The sequence below is a fragment of the Ovis aries genome, chromosome 12, assembly GCF_016772045.2.
Source record: "Ovis aries strain OAR_USU_Benz2616 breed Rambouillet chromosome 12, ARS-UI_Ramb_v3.0, whole genome shotgun sequence".
Lineage (NCBI taxonomy): Eukaryota > Metazoa > Chordata > Mammalia > Artiodactyla > Bovidae > Ovis > Ovis aries.
In genome coordinates this window covers 40,319,455-40,338,328 of record NC_056065.1, presented here as the reverse complement: position 1 = coordinate 40,338,328, position 18,874 = coordinate 40,319,455, and the positions used below count along the sequence as shown (strand labels likewise).

The window sequence follows — 18,874 nt, the reverse complement described above, 5'->3', positions numbered from 1 at the left end:
ACCAGGGTGCAATATCTGGGTCAGGAAGTTCCTCTGGAGGAGGGCATGGCAACCCACTCCAGTATTCTTGCTGGGAGAATCCCCATGGACAGAGGAGCCTGGAGGGCTACAGTCTATAGGGTCACACAGAATCAGACATGACTGACGCGACTTAGCATGCGTGCATGCACAGGAAAGGAAACGGACGTGCAGAGAACGGACCTAAGTGACCTAAGACTACAGAGCCAATAAGTGGAAAAGTCAGGATTCAACCCAGGAGGGCAGGCCTCTGAGTGGGTCCTTTTAACTTTGGGCTGTGCTGCTTCTCCTAAGGTAAACTGGAACATCAAAGTGGGGCCAGGACAACCAACTGGTGTACAATGCGTTTTGCCCACCCTGACCAGATGCCCATGAGGAAGACTGGCCACATGTCCTGTTTTACAGTGAAAAGATCAGGCCACAGACTCCTATGCAGCCTGTAGGCGACCCCTCCCTTGGGGTCCAGGTGCAGGTGCTGTTTGAGCCTGATCTTTACTGAAAATTTGGGAAGCCCCTCTCCTGAGACTCCCCCCTTCCCCGACAGGTGGAATTGGTTTTCTTGGTCCCTGTATTCCCTGAGGAGGTGGGTCACTCTGGCTCCCACTGGTCGTGCCATGAGTGGCTCAAGTCACAGATCAAAGTTAATCCAAGAGTGGGAGGAAGGACAGAGCCCATATCACTGGCTCAAGTCCTGCTGAGCACCAGACCCAAGCTCCTTGCAACCTTGGGAACGTGGTTGTCCTGTGGCCGGTGCTTCAGCTGCGCTAAGCACCTTTTTCCTGGGGGTCTTTCTCTGGGCTGTCTTTGAGCACTTCCTCACCACGAATGTCCCCTCTGCTCTACGACATCCTGCCAAGTTCTGATCTCTGCACTGCATACTCATCTGCGTGGTCACTTTGGTGAGTTGGCACTCAACCCCCTCATGGGTTGGAGTGAGCTTTCTTTCTCTCTCTGTTCCTCTCTCTAGGTCCCTTGGAGGGACAGGAGGGCTTGTCCTTCTTTCATTTGCCTTCCCTCTCTGTCTTCAGACTCTCCCAAGAAAGACAGACTTTGCTGCACAGTGGGCTCTCCATGTCTGCAAGTCCTGCATCCGTGGAGGGGGGTCCACTGTAAGAGATTGAGCATCTGAAGATGTTGGTATCGTGGGGTCCTGGAACCAAGCCTTCACGGACAGTGAAGGACAGATGGGCGATAGTCCTCTCTTTCGTGTCTGCTATTTTCTCCCTCTTCCCTTCCCATCCTTCCTCTCACCCACCCTCCCTCTTTTTCCTTCCTTCAACAGCACTTACTGAATGCCAATCAGCGGGCTCGTTTCTGAGGCTTCCCAAACTATCCCAGGCCCAGCCCCTCCCCTGAAATGGCTCTGAGCCTGACAGAATGAGCCTGCTTCAGCTACAGCGTCTTCACTTCACAGCACACAGGTGGCCCCCACCCCCAGCAAAGATTGCAAGCACCTGGAAGGCAGGGCCCACCTTATCTATCCCAGGGCCTGGCACCTAGCACATGCGTACTTACCGTTTGCTGATCAATCACCAGGGAATTCACCCAGCATTTCAGAGTGGCCACCCCACTGGGCTCACTCTGAGCAGGGGTTTGAGATCTGGGAGGAAATGGCGCATGCCTGGAGCAGCAGAATTGGGAATAGTTTGGCTTCTAGTGAGAGGCAGGCAACTTGATTTAATGACAATGTCCCAACCATGGGTGGCGATCAACCAGCTCACACTGATGACCTGTGGGGAGAACAAGTGTTGAAGGAAGTGAGGAGGCCATGCTCAGCTCGGAGAGCTACTCCCTGGCTGTGTGATTTTGGGCAATTTGCTTCACCCCTCTGTGCCTTAATTTCATTATCTCTGAAGGGGGAATAATTGTGTTTCTTCCATCAGGTTGGTAAGAAAATTAAGATACCAGGTGACAAGGGTTTGGTGATATTTGGCAAATAATTGGCTTCCCAGGTGGCCCAATGGTAAAGAATCTGCCTGCCAAGCCAGGAGACGGGGGTTTGATCCCTGGGTTGGGAAGATCCTCTGGAGTAGGAAATGGCAACCCACTCTGGTATTCTTGCCTGGGAAATTCCCTGGACAGAGGACCCTAGTGGCCTATAGTCCATGGGGTTGTAAGAAGTCAGACGTGACTGAGCCCTGAGCACATTCGGTAAATAAGTAAAACGTGTTTCTTGGGCCGTTGGGCTGTTTCACCAAGGATACAGATGACTTTCAGAGAAATGAACAAGTCTAGTTTATAATTAGGTGAACGCTACTGCCCCAAGGAGACAGGCTGAGGAGATGGTATGCACATCTCTCTTATTAATCCTGGTCATGCACTTTGCTGGAGGTCACGTTGTCTCAAGCCAACAGCTGCAATCTGCATGGAATTCCAGGATTTGAGGCCCTTGGACTGAAAATGATGTCCAAGTGGCCCAGAAAACCTGCGATCTTTCCAAACTTTGGTGATTCTCCTCAGGTGTAGCCCACAAGCCAAGCATCTCCTAATGACATCTGCTCCTGGGAGGCTCTGAGAAGGGTCTGAGCTTGGCTGTGGAGGGTGAATCTAGCTTGTGAAGTTCCATCCTGGTCCCCCGAGCCCTGAGCCCTCCTAGAACAGACTGGTCACTACAGGTGACAGTGATAAGCATGGTGATATCCAAGTGGTTCATTTGCTTCCAGAAGACAGATAGATACAGAAGGCAAACGAATTTTAAGGACAAGGAAGCAAAAACCTAAAAGACTCTACAGCCCAGAAATCAGGTGCCTAGTTTCGTAGTCAGACAACTCTGGGTCTGAGCGCTGAATCTCCGCTTGCTAGTTTTGTGGACTAATGTCTTTGAGACTCTATTTTCTCCTCTAAAGTGGTAAGGATAGCCGGAGATGCTTTGTATAGGGGTGAGGTGGGGAGTGAGTGAGAAATGCATTTAAGGTGCGGGGTATAGTGCCGGGTGCTTAGAAAGGACTCCATAAAAATAGATTATTAGTAGTATATATATATAAAATCTTTGAAGGCAAAGATACAGCATTTGCTAAAATCATTATCGATTTGAAGGCTGTAATGAATGACTTCATAATATGAATGGAGAAGGAAATGGCAACCCACTCCAGTATTCTTGCCTGGAAAATCCATGGATGAATTTTCCATGGTTGGAGGAACCTGGTGGGCTACAGTCCACGGGGTTGCAAAGAGTAGGACATGACTTAGCAACTAAACTGCCACCATGAATAACTTCAGGCTTTCCTGGTGGCTCAGACAGTAAAGAATCTGCCTGCAATGTGGGAGACCTGGGTTTGATCCCTTGGTCGGGAAGATCCCTGGAGAAGAGAATGGCAAACCACTCCAATATTCTTGCCTGGAGAATTCCATGGTCAGAGGAGACCAGTGGGCTACAGTCTATGCAGTTGCAAAGAGTTGGACACAACTGAGCAACTAACACACACACACACACACACACACACACACACACACACACACACACACACACACATGAATGACGTCGACCTTCCTATAAGATATGAGGATTAATATGGAAAATGCTGTAGAGTTCATTTTAAAAGTTAAGCTCTCCTAGAATATTTTGTAAAAGAGTCTTAATATTCATCTGAAGTTCTAGACCTCAGGCTTTCCTAAACTACTGATGGTCCCATTTGTAATCCTACTAATACATTCTATTTATTTACTTATTTAGTTTTTGCTGCTGTGTGGGGGCTGTCTCTAGTTTCAGGGAGTGGGAACCACTCTCCAGTTTGCGATGCTTGGGCTTCTCATTGCGGTGTCTTTTCTTGCTGCAGGCTCTCGGGCTTCATAGTTGCAGTGTGCAGGCTTAGTTGCCCTGAGGCATGTGGAATCTTCCTGGACCAGGGATTGATCCCGTGTCTCCTGCCCTGGCAGGTGGATTTCTATCCACCGCACTACCAGGGAAGTCCTGATACATTCTTATAAATAATATTAGATGGGCCAAAAAGTTTGTTTGTGTCTTTCCAGACAATAACAGAAATAATATACTATACTCATAGTATTTATATATACATATAATAGCATTTATGCAAGCAATATAATTATAATATAGACATATACGTATGTACTTCTGTTTATATTATATATACTATATACTTATATAAATATAAAGCCTATTGTAAATATTATATATAATATTATAAATAATAATAGACAGCATATGATTATAAATAATATACTGTTAAATAATAAATAATATACTATAATATTGCGATAATATAAATAATATAGACAGTATAATACTATAAATAATATTTATTTTATTAAATATATTTAATATAACTATATTTTATTAAATAAATATATTTATTTTGTTAAATTTATGTTATAAATAATATACCATTAAATAAATAATATACTATAATATTATAATAATATTATAAATAATATAGACAGTATAATATTATAAATAATAATAGACAGTAATCAATCTTCCTAAATTGTTTCTGTCCTAAATGACTAGCTCTGGCAAATGTGAACTTATTGCTGGAAAAAACAAACCAAACCAGACTTCCCGGGTGGTCCAGTGGGTTAAGTATCCACCTTGCAATGCAGGGGACCTGGTTTTGTCCCTGGTCCGGGAAAATCCCACATGCCACAGAGCATCTAAGCCCGTGTGCCACAACTGCTGAGCCCATGCCCCACCAGAGGAGGAGCCACCACAATGAGAAGCCCGCACCGCAACTAGAGAGCAGCCACTGCTCTCTGCAGCTAGAGAAAGTCCATGCACAGCAATGAAGACCCAGCACAGCCAAATAAATATTTAAAAAAAAAACAAAAACAAATCTAACTTCCTGGCTGTATCTAGTGACCTTTCAGAATGCGGTGCTAAGAGATGTTTATCACCACTTTGCATTGTTCAAAATCCCTGAACCATTTACACTTCAAGATGCTGGAATGGGTTCCTCAGATGTGGGCCAAGTGGTGGGAAAGGAGGTCATCCTCACGGCCCTGGTAACCTTGCTCTCCTCCAACTCAAGCAGAAAAGTAGTGGTTTTGTTGGGAGTTCCCTTTTGAGAAACCTTAGCCTTGGCAGTGGGGCAGCTGGCATAGGGGTGGGGTTGTCTCCATGGAGGGAATGCACTGGGGCATCCCACAGACTTTGGGCAAGGTCACACCAATGGGTGTGACCTCACACTTGCCAGAACCCACCAGTGACACACTCCCCATGGATGGTCACCTCTGATTCCCAAGCTTCATCCTCAGGGACTGTAGACCCGATTCTTCTATTTTACGAACGAGGAACGCTGAAGCTTAGAGAAGGGAATGCTTGAGGTCTTTCAGTGAGATAGCGGTAGGTAGAGCTAAGTCTTGGTGAAGGCAATGGCACCCCACTCCAGTACTCTTGCCTGGAAAATCCCATGGATGGAGGTGCCTGGTAAGCTGCGGTCCATGGGGTTGCTAAGAGTTGGACACGACTGAGCAACTTCACTTTTACTTTTCACTTTCATGCACTGGAGAAGGAAATGGCAACTCACTCCAGTGTTCTTGCCTGGAGAATCCCAGGGATGGGGGAGCCTGGTGGGCTGCTGTCTATGGGGTCGCACAGAGTCAGACACGACTGAAGTGACTTAGCAGCAGCAGCAGGAGCAGCAGAGCTAAGTCTTGAATTCGAATCTGCTTGATTCCAGAACCCAAGCTGTTTCAAGGTTAGCGGTTGAGAACATAAATTCTGTATCTTACTCACTGATGGGCAAGGCACTTGACCTTGGTATGCCTCACTTGCCCCATCTGCAAAATGGAACTGATAATTGTGCTTGACTTAGAAGGATTGCTGAACAGTTTGAGCCAGTTAGTAACCTAAAGCCCTTGGACCAGGATTGGCATGTTGCAGGTGACAGGTAAGTGTCAGCTGTTCTTACTGTGTTCAGCATCATCATCTCATGCTGTTTTCTTTCTGACACAGACATATATTCCATGTGAGGTCCATAGAAGAGAGGATCTGACATGGTTGAAATGCATTTATCACATGTGATACAACACCATGTAACTGCATCTCATGAAATATTTCACTGTTTGTTTGCCTATAACCAGTGACCATATTAGTTTAAAAACAATGGACTTCTTTTCACATTTGGCAGATAGGTGGCCCTTGTACCATTGATCCCTCTTCCTGAGCCCATGGACTTCCCTGATAGGTCAGTTGGTAAAGAATCTGCCTGCAATGCAGGGGACGCTAGTTCGATTCCTGGGTTGAGAAGATCTGCTGGAGAAGGAATAGGCTACCCACTTCAGTATTCTTGGGCTTTCCTTGTGGCTCAGCTGGTAAAGAATCTGTCTGCAATGTGGGAGACCTGGGTTGGATCCCTGGGTTGGGACGATCCCCTGGAGAGGGGAAAGGCTATCCACTCCAGTATTCTGGCCTGAAGAGTCCAATGAAGTGTATAGTCCATGGGGTTGCAAAGAGTCAGACACAACTGAACGACTTTTACTTTCTTTCCTGAACCCATGGCAGACATCCCTAATTGGTCTCATTACTTTTTTCTGTTGAACACAAATGTGGCTTAAGCATCTGTCCTAATCCATGGAGGCAATGATGGTGTTAATCCAGGTGTTAACCTGTCTCTGCCATCTCAAGCTGGGGGCCAAAGAGAGCAAGGTTGCCAGTCATCTTGCCTTGGACATTTGTTTTGATGGGCTCAATGCCCAACCACTCAGCCCAAACGTGGGCTAGCTCTTTGGCAAATTCTTACCACGGTTCAACCAAGAGCTTTTGGGAAGAAATTCTGCAAACCCGATCCTTTATCTGGACGCACTCTCCAGAGCCTGTCGCTTCCTGATCAGCCCTGGGGCCATGCTTTGAGGCACATGAGAAACTGCAAGAACATCCTAGCAGTTACAAGCAGCAGGAGTCGTCTGCTGCTGCCAAGTCGCTTCAGTCGTGTCCGACTTTGTGTGACCCCATAGATGGCAGCCCACCAGGCTCCCCCGTCCCTGGGATTCTCCAGGCAAGAACACTGGAGTGGGTTGCCGTTTCCCTCTCCATGGAGTCATCTACCATTCAGATAGACCCTAACCTCCCTAATCTCTCCCTCTCTTTCTCTTACCTCTAACAGGGGAATATATTTGAGAAGATAGGGGTTTGCTCCCTGCCCAGATTTCTCCAGTTTTTGCAGAATAGCGTGAGAATCAAGGAGGATACTGCGCTTGTGGTAACCAACCTGCATTTTGGGACCATACTAGTCAGGCTGTTCCAGTCCAAGACACCCTCCCCCAGTCCCCGGCGAGGTATCATCTTCTTCCATGGAGGAGCAGCCTTAATGGGGAGCCTGGGTAAGCTCCTCCACGGTGGCTTCATAAAGGAAGAGCCTCAGCCACACACACAGCTTTGCCCCCTACCCCTCCCATGGGAACCTTGTTGGAGTTTCTCCAAGAAATCAGAAATGGATTGCCATTTCCTTCTCCAGAAAAAAGTCAGCAGTTGGAGATTTTTATTGGGAGTCCAGACCGTGGGCTTTGGGCTAAAGTCAGCAGATGGTGTGGAAATGTTCTTTTTTACACTGTGATAGTCTAGGTCAAGGAGAGGGTGGTGAAGTGGCTGGGGAGGTGAGGGGGGTGGGGGTGGCATTTATGGCCCTGCAGTATTGACTCTGCTCCCCTCACCCTGCTCACCACTCATAGCCATCGCTAATCCTGTCTGTTCTTCCCCCGCAATATTTCTCAAATGCACACGTTTCTTGCAGGCTCTGCAAGATCACTGTGATCTTTCTCTTGCCGCATCCCTTTACTCCCACATCTCAACAACTGCTCTCCCCCGTCACTCCTGGCCCTTCACGGTCTCATCCTCACCCAGTAGCCAGAAGGAGCTCATAAAAGTATAAGTTGGAACTTGTCTGTCTTGCACTGAAACCCTTCTTGTGGCTTTCCAGGTGTTTTCTTTTGTTTTTAATAATTTTGTTTTTGGCTGTGCTGAGTCTTCTTTGCTGCTCGGGCTTTTCCCTAGTTTTGGTGAGTGGGGGCTACTCCCTATGTACTGCATCGGCTTCTTACTGCAGTGGCTTCTTGTTCTGGCTCCCTGGCTCTAGAGCGCAGGCTCAATGCCTATGGCACACAGAATTAGCTGCTCAACGACGTGCAGGATCTTCCCAGACCAGGGATCGAACCCATATCTCCTGCATTGGCAGGTGGATTCTTACCACTAAGCCACCAGGGAAGCCCTAGGGTCTTTTTTCAAAAAATAAATTTGTTTATCACTTTTGTCTGTGCTAGGTCTTTGTTGCTGTGTGCGGGCTTTCTCTAGAGGCAGCAGGCATGGACCACTGTGCCACAGTGTGCAGGTTTCTTACTGAGGCGGCTTCTCTTGTTGCAGAAGAGCACAGCCTCTAGGGCACTTGGCCTTCAGTAGTTGTGGCACAGGGGGTTAGTTGCCCCGTGGCATGTGGGATGTTGGTTCCCAGACCTGGGAACGAAGCCACATCCCTGCATTGGAAGGCAGATTCTTAACCATTGGACCACCAGGCAAGACCCCTCCAGGCTCTTTAGATGAAACCTGAACTCCCCCCAGTAGCCGGTGCTGGCCCTTCAGACCTCTCCTGCCTGCTCACCTGGGCTCCCGCCACCCCACAGTGATCACTCTGTGGCAGCCACACTGCCTGTGCAGCAGACACTCCAGGCTCCTTCTCTCTGAATCTCCCTCACTTGCTGTTTCCCGGCCTCCAGAGCTGTCTCCCTGCACCCCCTCACTTTGCAGGACTGGTGACCCCTTCTTCATTCTTCCAGTTCAATCTCAAAGGTCCCTCCCCAGAGTGGCCTCCTGGACATCTTCTCTAAAGAGCTCTCCCTGCCCACTCTAGAGCCCTGCCCTATGCCCGGGGTCCATCCATCCTTGACATCATCCTTTGACATTTTCTTCATGGCAGTTGTCACAAGCTGAATGTATCTCCTTCCTCCAGGTGTTTCCTGGTTTACTGTCTGCATCCCACAACTAAGAATGGAAAGTCTGAGAGTGCAAGAAAGACTTCTATTTTGCTTGTTGCAGGACCCCAGGGCCAGACTCACGGTTTTATTTCTTGCATAAGATCTCTTCAAGAAAATTGGATATAGCAAAGGAACGTTTCATGCAAGGATGGGCACAATAAAGGACAGAAATGATAAGGACCTAGCAGAAGCAGAAGGGGTTAAGAAGTGGTAAGAATACACAGAAGTATGTAGAAAAGGTCTTAATGACCTGGATAACCATGGTGGTATGGTCACTCACCTGGAGCCAGACATCCTGGAGGATGAAGTCAAGTGGGCCTTACAAAGTATTACTACAAACAAAGCCAGTGGAAGTGATGGGGAATTCTAGCTGAGTTATTTAAAATTCTAAAAGATGCTTCTGCTAAAGTGTTACACACAAATTTGGATAATTCAGCAGTGGCCACAGGACTGGAAAATGTCAGTTTTCATTCCAATCCCGAAGAAGGGCAATGCCAAAGAATGTTTAAACTACTGGACAATTGTGCTCATTTCACATGCTAGCAAGATAATGCTCAAAATCCTCCAAGCTAGGCTTTGATAGTATGTGAACCAAGAACTTCCAGATGTACAAGCTGTGTTTAAAAAAGGCAGAGTAACTAGAGATCAAACTGCCAACATCCCTTGGATCATAGAAAAAGCAAGAGAATTCCAGAAAAACATCTATTTCTGCTTCATTGACTACGCTAAAGACTTTGACTGTGTGGATCACAACAAACCGTGGAAAATTCTTAAAGAGATGGGAATACCAGACCACCTTACCTGTCTTTTGAGAAACTTGTATGTGGGTCAAGAAGAAACAGTTAGAACTGGACATGAAACAATGGACTGGTTCAAAACTGGGAAAGGAGTATGTCAAGGCTATATACTGTCACCCTGCTTATTTAACTTATACACAGAGTATATCTTGGAAAATGTCAGGCTGGATGAATCACAAGCTGGAATCAAGATTGATGGTAGAAATATCAACAGTCTCAGATATGCAGATGATACCACTCTAATGGCAGAAAGTGAAGAGGAACTAAAGGATTTTTTGATGGTAGTGAAAGAAAAGAGTGAAAAAGCTGGCTTAAAACTCAATGTTCAAGTGCTCGCTTCGGCAGCACATATACTAAAATTGGAACGATACAGAGAAGATTAGCATGGCCCCTGCGCAAGGATGACACACAAATTCGTGAAGCGTTCCATATTTTTTTCATGTTTGGGAATGCATGTAAGAATTAAAGATTTTAAAATTAAAAAAAAAAAAAGAGAGAGCTCTAGCCAGAAATCAACCCTGATGCCACCTTGACCTTGGTCTTCTAGCCTCCAAAACAGTGAGGAAATAAACTTCTGTTGTTTAAATCAAAACAAAACAAAACAAAACAAAAACTCAATGTTCAAAACACTAAGATCATGGCATCTGGTCCCATCATTTCATGGCAAACAGAAGGGGAAAAATTGGAAGCAGTGACAGGTTTTATTTTCCTGGGCTCCAAAATCACTGCAGATGGTGACTGCAGCCATGAGATTAAAAGATGTTTGCTCCTTGGAAGGAAAGTTATGACAAACCTAGACATTGTACTAAAAAGTAGTGACATCACTTTTCTGACAAGGGTCCATATAGTCAAAGCTATGGCTTTTCCAGTCATCATGTACTGGATGTGAGAGGTAGAACATAAAGAAGGCTGAGTTCTGAAGAATTGATGCCTTCAAATTCTCCAGGTGCTGGAGAAGAGTCTTGAGAATTCTTTGGCCTGCAAGGAGATCAAATCAGTTAATCCTAGAGGAAATCAACCTTGAATATTCACTGGAAAGACTGATGCTGAAGCTGAAGCTCCAATACTTTGACCACCTGATGCAAAGAGCTGACTCGCTGGAAACGACCCTGATGCTGGGAGATTGAAGGCAAAAGAAGGGGGTGGCAGAGGATGAGATGGTTATATAGCATCACCAACTCAATGGACATGAATATGAGCAAACTCTGGGAGATAGTGGACAGTGCACCGGTGTGTCCCACTAGTGTGCGACAGTCCTTGGGGGCCCCAAAATGTCAAACACAACTTAGGGACTGAACAACAATGAGCACATGAATACCTAGATGGATGGATGGGTGAATAATTGGGTAAAGGGATATAAACCAACCAACAAACGGGAGGATGGAGAGATGGCTGCACAGGAGAAAATCTGCCCATGTGAAGAGACTAGCTGTCTCATTACCTGTTCCCTGAGATTAGGCTGTACTGCCACCTTGTGGTAGAATATAATATCTGAACTTGGTGCCTGGATGCTCTCCTTGAGTATCTACTTTGTGGGACTGCACTGGTGGCTCAGTGGTAGAGAATCTGCCTGCAATGCAGGAGACCCTGGAGATGAGGCTTCAGTCCCTGGGTCAGGAAGATCCCCTGAAGGAAATGGCAACCTGGCAATCAACGCCAGTGTTCTTGCCAGGAGAATTCCCTGGACAGAGAAGCCTGCAGGCTGTCGTCTGTGGTGAGCACACATGCACACATCTCCTTTGTACTGGCCCCCTTGTCCAAGATCACTCTTCCCTTTCAGAGGCCTCTGGGAGCACTCCATTTTTTGTCTGCGACTGTTCCTCTTCCTCTGTGCAGGAATGATATTACTTCCAAAAGTAACAGCAGGACTCGCTCAGCAAATATTTTTTAAGGACCTACTATGTGTCAGACCCTCTTTGAGGCCAAGGGGACATTGTGAAGAACAAGAAAGGTCCTCACGGAGCTTACCCAAACAGTGGGGCTGAGCAGAGAAAGAAAAGCAAGTGTATGCGTGCTCAGTCGCTTCAGCTGTGTCCGACTCTGTGACCCCATGGGCTGTAGCCCGGCAGGCTCCTCTTCCATGGGATTCTCCAGGCAAGAATACTGGAGTGGGTCGCCATGCCCTCCTCCAGGGATCTTCCCGACCCAGGGATCGAACCCTCATCTCCTGCATTGACAGGTGGATTCTTTGCCACTGAGCCACCTGGGAAGCCCATACATATATATATTTACATATATAGATATATAATTATTATTCACATTCCAGGGCAGACATGCCCACCTTCCCTCATCTTGGCTTTGTCGGTTTCAGAGCACCAAGCCTTCTAACTCCAAGGTTTCCCCTGCCGTCAAAGAAAACACTGTGGCTGGTGAGCCCCAAGGCATATCTGCTCCCCGACATTTAGGAGACTTGGATGGATTCAGGTGTCTGATTTTAAGCTTTTTCTATTGTCCAGGCAGAGTTGGCCAGAGTCACTTCAAGGGAAGCAAAAACAGGAAGAGAGGGGAGCTGTCACACCTAGTGCCAGCATTGCTGGTAGCTCTTCCTGTGAGCTGGGGGGCAATGCTGGGCCCCGTGGGCACCAATCCTTGTACAGGCTACTCACAGGCAGCTGCTGCTGTGTTGGTTTTGTCTTGCAGACATATACCACAGCCTGTATTTTTCTCTAGCCCGGGAGACTGACTCTGTGCTGCTGGCAGTTGGGTGAGTTGCTGGAGAAAGTTAGTGGGTGTTACCTGGTGGCAGAAGGTAGGGGTGAGGCCCCACATGATTTACAGAACAGAGGTCCTAACCCTGGAGAGACATTCTTGCATATGCGTCCATGGAGACAGCCATAGGTAGCATTCAAAACAGTCTAAACCATAAACAACCCAAATGCCCATCAACTGGGAGTACATGGATCAACTGTGGCACTGTGAGCGTTACATTACACTGCCATTAAGGCATTATGGGATATGGCGTAGCTGTTCAAATGAAGGCACACTCATAATGTGGATGAATCTTGGCAGTATAAAATTTAGTGAGAAAATTTTCAAAAAATTACGTGAAGCGAGATACTCTGTCTACAGAATGAAAAACAGTTAAAATCAGAGCAACACTTTTAAGGAATATGCATAGGCACAATGAAATTACGTAAAAAGGAAAGAGAATGATGGCTATGTGATTCAAGGTAACCATTCCCTCAAATGGGGGAGGCAGTGAGATGGGATGGTGCTGGGGGTATTATGGGGTTGGCTGAAGATTCTGAAGGTTCTGGTTAATATCCTGGCTGTTCTTTGGGGCATATATCATATATTTTTCATACTGTTAAAACAAATAACTAATGAACTTATGAACTAACTAGCTAGCTAATTAACTCCCGACCATGAAGGGACTAATGTTGGGAGCATCTCAAGGAAGCCATAACTCTGAGCACCTGAAGTTCCTTGAAAATAGGAGAGGGCTTTTGAGTGAATGGAAGGGGCTGTGGGGAGCACTCACCAGAATTCTGGTTCTTAATCCAACAGATCACAAGTCACAGGGAAACAGTTTGGAGAACACAAGTGAGAGAAGCTAAAAACATTCCCTTTAGATTTAACCTCTAAAACAAGCCCCTCAAACAAAGCAACTTCTTCAGTATCTCTGGTTTTCTTGATGAGATGGAGGAAGATAGCATCTTTCCAGTCCTCATCATCGTACCTCCCAGCCAGCTGAGCCTCATGTCTGACATTCCACCGTTAGAGTGTCCACCAGACTCTACATCTCTGAGGGCTTAGTAATAATAAAAACATCCCTTGAACACATAAAGGTGTTAATAAGCACCTCTGCTAATACCTTGTTGAGTATTGCTGAGGATATTGTTATTCTTGGGCTTCCCAGGTGGCACTAATGCTAAAGAATCTGCCTGCCAATGCAGTTCTGTTCAGTTGAGTCACTCAGTTGTGTTGGACCCTTTGTGACCCCATGGATTGCAACACACCAGGCCTCCCTTTCCATCACCAACTCCCTGAGCTTACTCAAACTCATGTCCATCAAGTTGGTGATGCCATCCAACCATCTCATCCTCTGTCGTCACCTTCTCCTCCCACCTTCAGTCTTTCCCAGCATCAGGGTCTTTTCAAATGAGTCAGTTCTTCCCATCAGGTGGGCAAAGTATTGGAGTTTCAGCTTCAGCATCAGTCCTTCCAATGAATATTCAGGACTGATTTCCTTTAGGATGGACTGGTTGGATCTTCTTGCTGTCCAAGGGACTCTCAAGAGTCTTCTCCAACACCACCATTCAAAAGCACTCAGCTTTCTTTATCATCCAACTCTCACATCCACACGTCTACTTGAAAAACCATAGCTTCAACTAGACAGATCTTTGTTGGCAAAGTAATGTCTTTGCTTTTAAATATGCTGTCTAGGTTGGTCATAACTTTTCTTCCAAGGAGCAAGCGTCTTTTAATTTCATGGCTGCAGTCACCATCTACAGTGATTTTGGAGCCCAAGAAAATAAAGTCTGTCATTATTTCCATTGTTTCCCCATCTATTTGCCATGAAGTGATGGGACCAGATGCCATGATCTTAGTTTTCTGAATGTTGAGTTTTAAGCCAATTTTTTCACTCTCCTCTTTCAGTTTCATCAAGAGGCTCTTTAGTTCTTCTTCACTTTCTGCCATGAGTGGTGTCATCTGCGTATCTGAAGTTATTGATATAATCTCTGGATTAGTAAGATCCGCTGGAGGAGGAAATGGCAACCCACTCCACTATTCTTGCCTGGGAAATCCCATGGACAGAGGAGCCTGGTGGGCTACAGTCCATGGGTTGCAGAATCGGACGTGACTGAGCACACTGTTGTGCTGTTTATTGTACTGTTATTCTAGACAGCTGACAAGACTTGGCATGCAGGTTTTGATAAGCTAGGCTGGGGGAGGAAGAAAAGCAGGTAAGGTTCTTCAGGTTGCCAGGGGCTGCAGGTGGATGGTGCCTGGGGGGAAATGCCCCGAGAACCCTAAGGGAGAAATGATCATGGTCTGGGTGCTCCCTGATTTTCTGTCAAGACATAATTGAGTTTCTTAAGTAAGATCCTGGAGAATATGTATTTGAAAGATTTGTCTTTCAACCATCTGGCTCTGCAGAGCCTTCATCCCTGAAGGTGGGCAGGCAAGAGAGAGTCCCAGGAGGTGTAGGCATTTCTGTTTCATACTAGCAGGTCTGGGATTCTGCAACAGAAAGCATATGCTATTTCATGATATTAGGTTTGTATGTTTGCCATTTGATGAGTCACATTCACTTCTGGGGTTTCCCTGGTGGCTCAGCGGTAAACAATCTGCCTGCAATGCAGGAGACCTGGGTTCGATCCATAGGTCAAGAAGATCCCCTGGAGGAGAGCATGGCAATCCACCTCAGTACTCTTGCCTAGAGAATCCCATGGACAGAGGAGCCTGGCGGGCTGCAGTCCATGGGGTCACATAGAGTCAGACACTACTGAAATGACTAAGCATCAGCAGCATTCACGTCTAGACGTGGCAAAGTGGAAGCTGAAGCTTGTGCTTGCTGCTTATGGGTGCTGGGGCCACCATACCATGAGGATTCCACAGAGGGCATGTGCCTTGTCTGCGTTTAAGTGGGAACCCATACTGATAACATTGAATTATTGATCACTATATTGCTTATTGCGGAAATGCGGCAGAGTTATAAGCAATCAACCCACCCTACTCTTTATTTTTTAAAATATATTTATCTATTTGGCTGCACCAGGTCCTAGCTGTGGCATGTGGGATCTATTTCCCTGACCAGGGATGGAACCTAGGCCCCCTGAACTGGGGGTATGGAGTCTTAACCACTGGACCATGAGGGAAGCCCCCAAATTGTTTTCTTGAAAATGATGCTTTAGGAAACCTTTTATAGGAAATAAAATTCAAGGTCAAATAGAAGGCAGTGGTTTTCAAACTGGGTTCCGTAGAGCACTAGGGCTTCCCTCACTGTCTCAGAGGTGGGTCCAGAGGTCAAAGCAGAAGTGGGGGATTCAGATGTCTTATCTTTGGGCAAAACCAGAACAACTGCATTTACCTGTTTTATTTGGTGAAGCTCCAGGTATCATTTTAATAAAAAAAATAATTTTTTTGTTCTAAATAAGTTTGAAAGCCACTAGTCTAAGGTGTCATTTTTCCGTATGGAATTCTCAATTTAATCTTACAAGTAGAATGAGGGTTTTTTTTTTTTTTTTTTGCTTTTAAGTGATAGGTTGCAAGAACTGAGAAGATAACTAGCAACAGCCTCAAATAAAAATGTAAGATAACAACCATATTTTAAATAAGTTCTCTAATCCTAGTTTAGCTAAGCTGTTAACTGGTTTAGCCAAGCTGTTTCTATTTTTAAAATGTATTCCTTTCTGTTATTCCAGTCTTGATTCATGCATTAGTTAGCTTGTGTTAGACCCGGGTTTGATCCCTGGCTGAGGAAGATCCCCTGGAGAAGAAAATGGCCACCCACTCCAGTACTCTTGCCTGGAAAATTCCATGTATGAGGAGCCTTGTAGGCTACAGTCTATGGGGTCGCAAAGAGTTGGACACGACTGAGCAACTTCACTTTCACTTTACTATTTTTAGAAGTTCACCTGTTCTCCCAGCTTTATTGAACTATAATGATATGTGCCTTGTGTCAATTTAAGGTGTTCAACAAGTTGGTTTGATATACTTACATACTGCAATATGATTGTTACCATTATGTAACATAATTAGCATTTTTTTTCTGGTGAGAACCTTTAAGATCTACTCTCTTGGCAACTTTCAAGTATATAGAATATTATTGTTAACTATAGTCACTATCCTGTACTGTAGATCCCCAGGACTTGTTATTCTTATAACTGGAAGTTTGTATCGTTTGACCAGCATCTCCTCATTTCCCTTACCACCCCGGAGCCCCTAGTAGCCACCACTCAACTCTCTGTCTCTCTGAGTTTTGGCTTCTTTAGATTCTATGTATAAGGGATATCATACAGTGTTTGTCTTTCTCTGTCTGACTTATTTCACTCAGTGTAACATCCTGGGTTCATCCAAGTTGTTGCAAATGGCAGGATTTCCTTCTTTCTTATGGCTAAACAATGTTTCAATTTATATGGGACATCTAGAAGTTCATATTAAAGCTCCTCTTTGTCCTTGAATTCCTGTGAGGAGACACACTTTGGGGGCTTAGACAAACCTCCAGGATGCTGATCGTCAACCTCTGGCACCTGGGCCTGCCACAGCCCCAGCTGTGTCTGTTTTCTGACAGCCTACCTTCTCTAACCTTCACTGTCAGAACACGTCCCAAACCCCTTCTTTCCTTCCTACAGCTCCACAAAAGAAGGCAACTCTGAGTCACTGGTGGGAACAAACCTTGGTCCATTAGATTTTTCTTTAAAAAAAAATTCTACCGGAAAGAAACTTGCCCTTGACTTTCACTTTGGTTTCTCCTATCCTTTTCTTTCATGAGTGGCAGCAGCTTCATTGGCCTTTCTTGACACTGCTGGTTGTTTTGCTTCTGATGTGAACAGCTTTCTAAGTTGCATGTTTTTTTCTTGTTGTTCAAATCTCTTATTTAAAAAATTTTTTTTTATGGAGGAAAATTGCTTTACAGTACTGTGTTGGTTTCTGCCATACAACAACCTGAATCAGTCATAATTATACATATCTCCTCCCTCTTGAGCCTCCCTTCCCCCACCTCCCCTACCCCCATCTCACCCCTCTAGGTCATCACAGAGTGCCAGGCTGGGCTCCCTGCGCTGTATAGCATAAGCTGCACATTCTTGTATGGAGTGTCTCCATCTATGGAAAGTAGACAGAGCACAGTTTTGGAATCAAGGATCCCTGCCCACAAGTTAAGGAAAGGTCCTTCACATCCTCATATGCAAAGAGTGGGGGTAAGCACCCTCAGAGGGCCATTCTGAAGGTTTAATTAGAAACACCATTGCAAGAGGGAGTGGAAAGCAACATGGCTTCCCAGCGACCCCTGTTCACACAGGGGTGCTTCTGTCCCCTGCTTACTCAGGTACCGCAAGCTTCCTGATCACCATTGCTATACCATTTCCTATGATTGCCTGAATGCCTCCATTCACTTCCTGAAGACCCTGGGAACATATGGGGTGGATTCCTCCCGGGTTGTGCTCTGCGGAGACAGCGTTGCGGCAGGAATAGCGGCCTTGATCTCCCAGACCTTGGTGGGCAGGTTGGATCTTCCTCAAATCCGGGCCCAGGTCCTGATTTATCCTCTCGTCCAACTCAATTTTCAACTGCCATCCTTTCATCAGAACTCACGCATTCCATTCCTCACCCAGAAGTTCATGATAACTTGCATGTTTAAATACCTGCTTATTGACTTCTCCTGGTGGGATGCCATCGTGAGTGGGGCTTTTATTCCCCCCAAAGTCTGGAAGAAGTACCGGAAGTGGCTCAGCACTGACAACCTACCCAATAGGTTCAAGAAGACAGGCTGCCAACCTGTGTTTCCTGCCCCCTTTAATGAGGCTGCCTATCTAGAAAACAAACACTTGTTGGATGTGGAAAATTCACCCCTTGTAAGGGATGATGCATTGGAGAAGGAAATGGCAACCCACTCTAGTGTTCTTGCCTGGAGAATCCCAGGGACAGTGAAGCTGGGTGGGCTGCCGTCTATGGGGTTGCACAGAGTCGGACATGACTGAAGCGAGTTAGCAGCAGCAGCAGCAGCAGCAGCAGCAGCAAGGGATGATGAAATCATAGTCCAGCTTCCGGAGGCCTTCCTGGTGAGCTGTGAGAATGATATCCTCCGTGATGATGCCTTGCTCTATATGAAGCGCTTGGAGGATCGGGGGGTCCCTGTGACATGGTACCATGTGGAGGATGGCTTTCATGGATCACTGATGTTTTTTGATAAGAAGTCGCTCTCTTTCCCATGCTCCCTGACAGTTATGAACGCTGTAGTCAGTTATATAAAGAGCATACTGTAAGGTTGAGTCTCTGAGTAGGGCACAGCTAGTATGGACTCTGCTACAAGCTGAGTTCTTTGATGAATTGTATAATAATTGATTAAGGAGATCCTCAGTCAGTGCTTACTCTGCAAGGGAAGGATGAGAAGGAAGCTAAGAACAGTCATCCTTAGTATTTGGTAAATCCCAACTGTTTCCTTTCAGTGCCAACAGTGTTCAATTCTGGATCTA

At 45.9% G+C, this 18,874-nt stretch overlaps 1 protein-coding gene and 1 non-coding gene across 2 annotated transcripts; both read left to right on the top strand.

Annotated features, from left to right (window-relative positions):
- Window positions 1-632: 632 nt before the first annotated feature.
- On the top strand, window positions 633-18,664 carry AADACL4 (arylacetamide deacetylase like 4). The gene is given in 6 exon segments (XM_042229325.1): window positions 633-645; window positions 778-917; window positions 7,077-7,293; window positions 12,375-12,438; window positions 17,728-18,253; window positions 18,386-18,664. Coding segments are annotated over 6 exon segments (1,239 nt in total).
- Window positions 10,064-10,170, top strand: LOC114117400 (U6 spliceosomal RNA). The gene has a single exon (XR_003591100.2). It is a non-coding gene; the product is annotated as a U6 spliceosomal RNA (small nuclear RNA).
- Window positions 18,665-18,874: the final 210 nt, after the last annotated feature.